Consider the following 11211-nt stretch of genomic DNA (forward strand, 5'->3'; position numbering starts at 1 on the left):
AACCAGAGAAAATCCTAGAAAAAAAAGTGGGTAACTATAATATAGTGTAGTGTAGTGAGCTGTGTATGTGTTTTGCTTTCCTCAAAGAGAGTAGCATAATGAGTGAGTATGAGCATGCATTATCCAACCATAGTGATAAAAATAGAAATTCAGAACTTTGCAACTTCATGGAGATGAATGTACCAAGGTGGCTGATGATATATATTGTATTTGTACTGATAAATAAATAAAGGGAGACTGTGTATATATATACATACACATACTATATTTATATATAGTCTCCCTTTATTTATTTATCAGCACAAATACAACACAAATATAAAAAGGCAAGATTAAAAATAAAAATATGATTTTCTGCCTGGATGGTTTTCTGTAATGAGCTGAAGGACAGAAAGAGGGAGTAGTGAGCTCCGTCCCATATTTGGGCATACCAGGGGTTGTAACACAAATACATACCTATTTCCCTGGCTCAACTGATAAGGAGGCGAGCCTGTGGCTTAGTGGCTAAGACTCCTGCCTAAGATATAATACAGCCCAGGTTCAAATCCCAGCCACAAATCTTAGCCACTAAGCTGTGATGAGCCGAAGGACAGAAAGAGGGAGTAGTTACCTTCCTCCCATATTTAGGCATACCAGGGGTTGTAACACAAATACATACCTATTTCCCTGGCTCAACTGATAAGGAGGTGAGCCTGTGGCTTAGTGGCTAAGACTCCTGCCTAAGTTATAATACAGCCCAGGTTCAAATCCCAGTAAGGGTATGGCTAGCTGATGAGAGCTAATTAGCCCAAAATAGATCTATATTAGTCTCCCTTTATTTATTTATCAGTACAAATACAACACAAATATAAAAAGGCAACATTAAAAATAAAAAATATGGTTTTCTGCCTGCATTGTCTTCTGTGATGAGCCAAAGGACAGAAAGAGGGAGTAGTGACCTTCCTCCCATATTTAGGCAAACCAGTTGTAACACAAATACATACATACATACATACATACATACATACATACATACATACATACATACGATGATAGATAGGTAGATAGATAGATAGATAGATAGATAGATAGATAGATAGATAGATAGATAGATAGATAGAGAGACAGAGAGAGAGAGAGACAGAGAGAGAGAGAGAGAGACAGAGAGAGAGAGAGAGAGAGAGAGAGAGAGAGAGAGAGAGAGAGAGAGAGAGAGAGAGATACTACATGCTGATTAGAAATTTCATGGACCATATGTCCTCTTTTTATGATTCTATAATGTTTGGAAGCATTATTCTTCAAGTAGAAGAATATCATCTGTAAGGAAGGAAAAATGTGCATTTAATTGATAAATAGAACACTAGATTTCTGTTATGTTGTGTTCATAGGTAACAGCTTTGGGATTAATCCTTGAAAAACTACTTTTAAACTAGATGAAGGGCATTGGATTTCCATCCCCTTTTTTGTTGTTGTTTTGTTTTGTTTTTTGCAATGATGGTACTCATGGTTCAAAGGATTAGTGGTGACATAACTTTTGTCCAGGTGACACTCTTTATAATGTTGTATATAGTCATGTTCAAAAGTTTAAAGTTACAGTCCTTGGGAATTATGTAGAAAATCCAGTTCCTGCTTTTCTATTGTATTAGACTGAGCTGGTTCATAATTGTAGCCTATTAATTGCAGGGTATCCATATTCTGCCTTCTAGCCTAGCTTACTCTGACAGGTCTCACTTTATACTGTAGAAAGCAGAGTGGTATTTCTTACATACACTACTAGGTCAGAAATAGTGTGTAAGATTAGATCAATTTACAGCAGATGTTTAAATAATACTTATACCTGGTGAAATTTACCTAAGACTGTTTCCAGTCTAGAATACATTTCAAGTATTAAACCACATTGCACCATCTTTTGCATTAGCTTGCAATGTATTCACCCATCAATACGAAGCTATGTATTTTGCCCTTTTAATTTATGGCCCACTCAGGAAAACATATCTTGGTATGTTGGATAATAAAAGTCATGTTGTCTCAAGCTCCATCTCTCATCACATGTCATTTAATCTATAGAGGTTGGGTGGTTTAGAACTTGTGGATACTCTAATACTGCAGGTTTTAAAGAGATTGGACAACCATCTGTTTGAAATGGTAAAGGGTTTCCTGCTTGAGCAGGGCTGGGACTAGAAGATTCCAAGGTCCATTCCAACTCTGTTATTGTTCTGACCTAGGCTTCCTGATAAAGCATAAATCACACGCTTAGTCTCCTGAAACCCTCTTTTATTTTAACGGCTGTGAATTATGGCCATTATCAGCCTGTAATGATTCACAAACAGTCTGTGAAGAGTGCAGCAGATGTCTGCCATAGTCTTTCAGGGTAATGCTGATAAGCACCCACCTTTATCTCCCTTGAAACGCTGTCAGAGACCTAATTGCCAATTAGTTTTGCAAGGCCAAACAGAGCACAGAGTCAAATGGAGCTTCTCAGAGTTTGAACCAACCAGAATGAACTAATTGCTTCCTGCAAAGGCTGAGGTCTGTTTGCTCCTCTTTTATGTTTTATGCAAGGGGCCAATCATCTCCAAGCCTTACACCTGAGTCGCCCCTTTTGTCTTAACTGTTCTTGGCTTCTGGCAGCTCTGCACATGCACACACTGGGAACAGGCTCACACTGTTCTTCTGCCTCACTGATGTCAGACTCCGGAGACAGCACATTACTACTGGATGGCCTTGGCCCCCTCTCTGCTTCCAATGCAGAGCCCTCATCCAAGCCTTTCCAAGACTTTAGGACTGGCCCGTATTCCTCCCCAACCTCCTTACTATCCTACGCTGTGCAAGCTCCACAGGCCACCGGCAGATCACAACAGTTATTCTGTTATTCTATACCTTGTGAAAAGGATAGAGCTTGCAATAAAGAATGGCCCTATGGTGTTTTAATTGTTTTGATGAAGTTACTGGATTCTACTGATACCGCTAATTGATCCCCCGAGCCATGGTGGTGCAGTGCTTCCTGGTAGAATGCAGCATTGCAGGCTAATTCTTCTGACTGCCAGCAGTTTGATTCTGACCAGCTCAAGGTTGACTCCACTTTCCATCTTTCTGAGGTCGGTAAAATAAGGACCCGGATTGTTGGGGGGCAATATGCTGACTCTGTGAACTACTTATAGAGGTAGTGTAAAGCACTATGATGAGTATATAAGTTTAAGTACTATTGCTATCCTCCTGAACCTTAGCTCTTTTAACCCTATTCTTAAATAATCACCTTTGTCAGTTGCAAGATTCCAATTGGAAGTTCCTCCTACCTCCATTTTCAACCTCTGCAGAATATTTAATTTCCCTCATTATTTCTCAACTGTCAACTCTCTAGATCCAGATGCCTAATACTACTTAGAATGCTGCAATTGCAGCCTTAAAGACTGCTATGGGGCAGAACAGAGGTTTCTCCAATTCCTCAGCATAAATATTTTTCTTCAGTTTCTTGCCTACTATCGTGAATCCTTTTTTAGTTCCATCAACACCAAATTCATCTTTTGGACATACTGGGAATAGCAATGGTAGAGGTAGATATTAAATATTTTGCTAAATTGATCTTCAGGGAGACAAGGCCTAAATAACAATTTGCAATCTTATCAACATTGAAATGCCAAGTTCAGATATTCTGAAAGGGTTCTAATTTATATTTGGTCCAGGACACTATTATGTGCTGCTTATTTATTAAGAAAATGTGTGCAGCTGGGAATGTTGCTATAAATATTATTTTGTACTGTCAAAGATACACTCACTAGAAGCAAAAAAGTCTAATTTATATCCACACTGGTGGCATTTATTTTATTAGAAATGATCAAGATAATGTACCTTTAAAAGTTTCCTTGAGTTTACAAAGCCAGCCTTCCTCAAACTGGTGCCAGGGTCCATACAATTATGATCGATATAGTTCAAGGCATTTGAACATTAGCAGTATAGGTAGTCCTCAACTTACGACCGCAACCGAGTCCATAATTTTTGTTGCTAAGTGAGACAACTGTTAAGTGAGTTTTTGACCCATTTTACAACCTTTCTTGACACAGTTGTTAAGTGAATCACTGCAGTTGTTAAGTAGGTAACACGGTGGTTAAATGAATCTGGCTTTTGCATTGATTTTGTTTGTCATAAGGTTGTAAAAGTTGGTTGCATGACTCAAGGACATTGCAACTGTCATAAATATGAGTCAGTTGCCAAGCAGTTGAATTTTGAGCACATGACCATGGGCATAATGCCACAGTCACATGTGTGTAAAATAATCGTAAGTCACATTTGTCTGGGCTGTTGTAACTTTGAACGGTCACTAAATGAACTGCTGTGAACTTATTCATCTGCTCATCCCCCACCCCCAACAATCAGTTTATTCTATTAGAACTCATTTATTAAAATTTCTGGTTTTAGGTGGGAATGCTGTCTGCACTGCCACATTTAGTGATGACCATTATTGTGCCTATTGGGGGACAAATTGCAGACTTTCTACGAAGCAAGCAAATTCTTTCAACCACAACTGTCAGGAAGATGATGAACTGTGGAGGTAAGTTTACTTGTTATTAAAGGGTTTGTTGCAATGTCCTATAAGTACTGCACTGTATAAAATATCAAATGCACCACAGGTTCATATAAGCCAGGGGTGTCAACTGACAGCTCGCGGGCCAGATGCATCACACACAGGCCACACCCACTCCATCTCCGTGAAGGGGAAAAACATTGTGATACAACACATGACGGCAATGTGATGCGTAGAGTTTGACACCCATGCTATAAGCTGATAGAGCACAAAATTGATTTGCTTCTAACTGTTGCAAAATAGAAGTACCAGCATAACCAAAACAACCAAACCCTGAATATGAATTTGGGTAAACTCTGAGAGACAGTGGAGGATGGGGGGGGGGAGTTGGCATGTTGTGGTCCATGGAGTTGGAAAGAGATGAATATGACCAAGCGACTCAACAAGAAAAACAGTTTCAAAAATCTTTGATTGATACTTGGACCATGGAAGTCAGTCATCACTGTTATTCATTAATATCCCGGAGAAAGAGTTAGGGTTAGGGTTAGAGTAAGGCAAATAACATTCCACTTGTGGTGAATTCATGGACACAGAATCATAGAAGTAGAAGACATCATAAAGATAATGTAATCTAACCCAGCTCAGTGTAGTATTTAGTAAGGTATCTAATGGATGGATGTATCTGACCAATTAACAGAAGAGAATATATATATATAGCTCAGGGTTGAACTGTAGGAATCGTTGGGGTTTTCTAAGCTTGGCTGATTGCTTGCAGATATTTTATTACCCAGCTAGATAACATCATCAGTGTGAACAAATGTGGGGTTTACTGCCTATTTATATACAATAGCTTGCCCTGGCAGTTTTGATGAGAATGTAGGGTTTTTATGATATTTTGGCTGCTATGCATTTTATTTTATTTTTTTAAGTATCTTATGATTCTTGATTAATGTATTCTATTTTATTTTTCTTTATGTACACTGAGAGCATATGCACCAAAGACAAATTCCTTATGTGTCCAATTACACTTGGCCAATAAAGAATTCTATTCTATTCTGTCCTATTTTAATCTTTTAAGTTCATTTTAGTGGTTGTATATATTGTATATATACTTTTCCTGGGAACAATATAGAAGTAGTTTACCACCATCTTCTTCCAACACCTTTTGACTTTCCAATCTATTCTACAACTCTATTATTTACTGAAGTGTCTCCTCTAAGTGCTAAGCAAATTTACTCTGTTAACTTTCTGAAATAAGCTAAGTCTGTCTAGGTGCTGCTTCCTAGCTGTAGTAAATGTTCTGAAAAAACAATAAATACTATCAATTTTTCCCCTTAAGGCTTTGGAATGGAAGCCACCCTTCTCTTAGTAGTTGGATATTCCCATAGTAAAGGTGTGGCCATTTCCTTCCTTGTTCTTGCTGTGGGATTCAGTGGATTTGCTATATCTGGTAAGTTAATTTCTTTATCTGTAATATAGTCCATTACAATGAACAAGATAATATATACATGGCGAACCTTTTTTGGCTTGTGTGCCACAAGGGGGGGGAGCGCAGGGGGGTCGTGTGCCACACCCATGATGCAACGTGCGACCCCCCCCAGTGCGCATGCGTGCACAACGCGCGACCCCCCCCCACTTTTACATGCTTTTTTTGCCCTCCCCAGGCTCCAGAGGCTTTATAGGAGCCTGGGGAGGGCAAAAAGAGCCTCCCCCACCCCCTCTGGAGGCCCTCCAGAGGCTTCAGGGACCCTCCGGAGGCTTCAGGGACCATCAGGGAAGCCTCCGGACGGTCCCTGAAGCCTTCAGAACGTTTAAAACTACCCTCCGAGCAAACCGGAAGTGACTTCCTGGTTGCTCGGAGGGTGGTTTTAAGCGCTCCGAAGGCTTCAGAGAGGCCCCCAGACGGTCCCTGAAGCCTTCGGAATGCTTAAAACGACCCTCCGAGCAACCCAGAAGTCACTTCCGGTTTGCGCGGAGGGTCGTTTTAAGTGCTCCGAAGGCTTCAGGGAGGCCCCCGGAGGCTTCAGGGACCGTCAGGGAAGCCTCCGGACAGTCCCTGAAGCCTTCGGAACGCTTAAAACTATCCTCCGAGCAAACCGGAAGTGACTTCCTGGTTGCTCGGAGGGTGGTTTTAAGTGCTCCAAAGGCTTCAGAGAGGCCTCCAGACGGTCCCTGAAGCCTTCAGAACGCTTAAAACGACCCTCCGAGCAACCCGGAAGTCACTTCCGGTTTGCTCGGAGGGTCGTTTTAAGTGCTCCGAAGGCTTCAGGGAGGCCTCCGGATGGTCCCTGAAGCCTCGGGGGGGGGGGGGAGGCTCTTTTCGCCCTCCCCAGGCTCCTATAAAGCCTCTGGAGCCTGGGGAAGGCGAAAAATAGCTTTTAAAAAGGTGAACTTAGCTGGCCAGCACACGCATGCGCTCTGGCCAGCTGACAGGGCAGCGCCTCGCGTGCCCTGACAAATGGCTCCACGTGCCACTTGTGGCACACGTGCCATAGGTTCGCCATCACTGCCATAGAAGATACCTGTATTTTTCCTCTGCATTAGGAAAACATGTTCTAATTGTATGAGGCAATATGTTGTAACTGGGTGTGAGTATGCATCACTGTGTCTCTTTCTGCCTATATCTGCAGGAAGGCATGTGCTGGGCTGCACATATTAGTTCATGTGGCTGACAGGAAGGAATAAGGTGGGCTTAGAATAGAGCAGTCACCAAATTCTCAAGCTGCAGGCTCTCTGAAGGCTCTGGACTATCTATCAGACAATTGGCCAACTTCTTCCATCATATGAAACCATTAGTTCAACTGCAGAGAGTAATTGTGCTGACACATCCTGAATCCCTTTGCATATTACTTTCTAGAATTCTGTTAGGTTTGGAAAAAAAGAAAGAAAGAAAGAGCAAATTAAGGTAAACTCATGGAACACTATGGATAGTAACCATGGAAGTAGTCTTATTTCTTTATTTCATTTCTTCATGAATAACTCATTGTGTTGTGTGCATTTCTGTTTTACCCTCATGTTGCATCTGGATATATTTCGTATCAAGAAGCATAGAGTGAGCCGTGTATATTCCACCTAGGATCTTATGGAGAAATGGCTTTATAATGGATCTTACATAATGGCATTTCTAGCCACTATGTGACTACATCTCTCATTTAAAAGTCTCTGAGATGTTTTCTGCATTCCCTATCTTTCTTTTTCCAGCTTCTCACACTATGCCAGCTTTGGTCCCGTTCTTTTAATTTTTGCAGTGTTATCTTATGGATAGATAGATAGACCCTGAGTTCATGTATATAATTTATTTCCAACATTTCACTGAGTTGGAAAGAATATAACATAAGAATATGGATCTAAATGAATTTAATATTATCTCAAGGTTTACTATGAATACTTTACATGCTGGTTCTAACCATAATAAGTAAAACAAATATTTAGTGATGTATTATATTTTCTATCACTCTGTTAATAAGAACGATTTTATATTACAGGATTCAATGTCAATCATTTAGATATTGCTCCGAGATATGCCAGTATCTTGATGGGGATTTCAAATGGAGTTGGAACATTGTCTGGGATGGTATGTCCTATAATTGTTGGAGCAATGACAAAAAACAAAGTAAGTTTTGCTATATTAGAGTTTCCAAAATTACTTTTGGTTATTATTAGCCTTGAAAAAATAGTATTCATATGCAATCTGATCAAATTCATTATCACATGTAACAAGAATAAATGGTGTAAGTTCACATGTTATATTCCACAATAAAAGTGAATTCTTACTAGCTTTTTCACCTTATGATGTTAATTAAAATCCATGCTGGTAAATAAGATGAGAAATAAGGATAACATCCCTTGGGCATTCTATTTTAAAATATAGCTACAATTTTAACCTTATTTTCTCTTAAGACTTTTCAAGTTTTTCAAGCTAGCTTTTCCTGTTACCCCTTACAGTACATTTTCTTCTTCCTTTGTACAATAGTTAAATGTAGTTCCATACTTCCTATAAAAATCATTGTAAGCCAAAATAATTCTTCACAACTATTTTGATAGTGTGACCTGAACTTTCTATACTATTCTGAAGGCCCCATCTTTTTTGTCCTAGACACGCGAAGAATGGCAGTATGTCTTTCTTATTGCTGCTTTGGTCCATTATGGTGGAGTCATATTCTATGGAATATTTGCTTCGGGAGAAAAGCAACCATGGGCAGACCCTGAACAGACCAGTGAAGAAAAATGTGGCTTCATTCACGAAGATGAACTTGATGAAGAAACAGGGGACATTACTCAGAATTATGTAAATTATGGTACCACTAAATCTTATGGTGCTACAACCCAGATTAATGGTGGCTGGCCAGATGGCTGGGAGAAGAGAGAAGAATTTGTACAAGAAGAAGCACGAGACTCATATCGTTACAAGGAAGGAGAGGATTATTCATAACAGGCCTATGTTGGGTATATTTTGTAGTGTTTGTGATTTATTCATTGTGATTGTTTACGCGCGCGTGCACCACACCCACGGACACAAATGTGACATAAACATGTAAACACATATCAGACAAGAAGGTCTTACTATAAAAACCAAGAAATACTACCATTCAAGTGCAATCTGTATGAGTTTGTGACATTTCATCACTTCCATTTGGGTGTCTCCATTCTATAGAGTTTTAAGGGTTATCTGGTCAAAACAGCACAGGAAACTAGTTATTCGCAGTACAAAATGAGTGGAAAACTCAAAGCTAAGGAAAAGCACAACTACCATCCAAGTTGGGACATCAAATGTTCAGTTTAGAAAGCCAAAACTTCTTGATCATTTTAAATATGCACTTACATATTGTATTGAAAGAGAATAAAACATTGATTGTGTGGAGGTTTACTTGGTACAATGTAAGAAATGTATGGTTGGTCAAAATCAAGGATTTCTTATTGAGTAAGACTTCTATTTTAGCCCCAGTTCAAGTCCCTTAAAGAGAGTTAAATTGGGACTTTACAGAGCAGTCTAAAATATAATATTTGTTTATTATGATTATATACCGTCAGGCTATTTTATTTTTGTTAATTGGTTGCTTTTATTGAGCATTTAGGCACAAACTTTTCATTTTTGTTATTTGCAGGCCAATACATCAGATGTTTGTGTCAGGTTCTTCCTGATAGCTATCACCCAGTTTAAAAAAATATATATTATATTTAGTCTGACCTTCCATGTAGAATAAATAAGCAAGATGAAAGAGTATTTATTATAGTTATTGTTTGTATAAATTACTGGCCGTAAGTCTTATGTTCACCCAGAGAAATCCAAAGAAAAATATACTGCAGACATATAGCCCTAGAACAAACAAGTATTTCTTTGAAAGCCTCTTAAAGTAAATGCAAGAAAGGGAAAAGAAAATAATTATTTGTTTAATTCTGGATAGTTTTTCATATTTTCAGAGGCTGTGCCACAATTCTATAAATAAAGTCATAGTTTATTGAAGATGCTGTATAATTATAGAAAATAGTGCTATTTTAAAGATTTCTGAATTTTAAAATAAAATGTATTTGTCTTGCAAATCAATAGAACTATAATGGACCACAGAGTAGGAGCAGCCATTTCCATAGTGAGCCCAAAGTGGCAAACCACGGGGGCTTCGGTTGAAGAAGAGGGTAACTTTTACAGTGCAATTCTAATTTCTCAAAATCCACGGGAGGTTGGGCACTGGCTTCAGTGGGGTATGGATTGCAGTTTTGTGTCTTGTCCAGAAACCAGAGACCATGGAAGATCTCTAGGAGGCCCACCAAGCTTTTGCATGTGCAGGCTTGCATTTGCTACAGTTGAGGAGCAAGTCAGAATATGTGCATCTGTTATGTGCGTGTGGACCTGCCATTCCCATTGAAGCTACTAGGGAAGCCCGAGAAAATGAGCTCCATGGATGTGGAGCTCCCAATCAAGGCCTTGTAATTCTTAGAAAGTTCTTCAATCAGAATTGTAATGTTAGTGTACCAAGCAATAAGTGCCATGTACTGTTAAGTGCATGATCTTTTAATCTTTGTTACTGAGCTTGTAGTAGATCCTTGAGACAGTTTGGGTTAATACATTTTACAAAAGCAAAACAGACAAGACTAATCAACAATAAAATTTCATTCTGCTACTAGACCACTTAAATGCTCTAAAAAGGTATCCATTTCCCAGCTCCAATGAAATGATTAGTGTTGTATGTTAAAAAGCCATTTCAGGTTTTTTGATCTGCTCCTTGTATTGTGCTAGTATTTTAAGGCCCTGCTACTGCAATATACAACTCAAGGATCTCCTCCTCCTCCTTTGTCCTCCTTCCCACCCTCTCCCCTCCTTTTCTTCTGTACTAAACTTACCCCTACTTTTATCTGGAGGGAAAAAAAAGTCAATTATATATTTTGCTTTGTGCCTCAAAGTGATGTAAAATGTGGCCATAGCTTTTGCTGTGAAAAGATGTGGACTGTGTCACTTTTGTTGCTGCTAAAAAAGTGTTAATAAATGCTCTATTTATCCTTTTATATATAAAGAAAAAGTATTTGTGTGTGTTTTTCCCCCCAGCATGATTTCTATGATTTGGTTCTTCACTATTTTGCAAAACTGAATTGTCACACATGAACAATCCAGGATAATAATAATAATAATAATAATAATAATAATAATAATAATAATAATAATAATAATAATAATAATAATTTTATTTGATTAGCCGCAACCCTCTCCCGAAGGA

The 11211-nt window shown here is 38.9% G+C and overlaps 1 protein-coding gene across 1 annotated transcript in view; it reads left to right on the forward strand.

The window, feature by feature from the left end:
* SLC17A6 (solute carrier family 17 member 6) overlaps positions 1-10990 on the forward strand; it is a 69132-nt gene extending 58142 nt beyond the window's left edge. Inside the window, exons 9-12 of the mRNA XM_081938634.1 lie at positions 4396-4528; positions 5841-5951; positions 7987-8114; positions 8598-10990. Coding sequence (XP_081794760.1) covers positions 4396-4528; positions 5841-5951; positions 7987-8114; positions 8598-8933 — 708 coding nt within the window. The 3' untranslated portion in view covers positions 8934-10990. The remainder of the gene's footprint in view (positions 1-4395; positions 4529-5840; positions 5952-7986; positions 8115-8597) is intronic.
* Positions 10991-11211: the final 221 nt, after the last annotated feature.

This window comes from Natrix helvetica (genome assembly GCF_964273705.1).
Source record: "Natrix helvetica genome assembly, chromosome: 1".
Lineage (NCBI taxonomy): Eukaryota > Metazoa > Chordata > Lepidosauria > Squamata > Natricidae > Natrix > Natrix helvetica.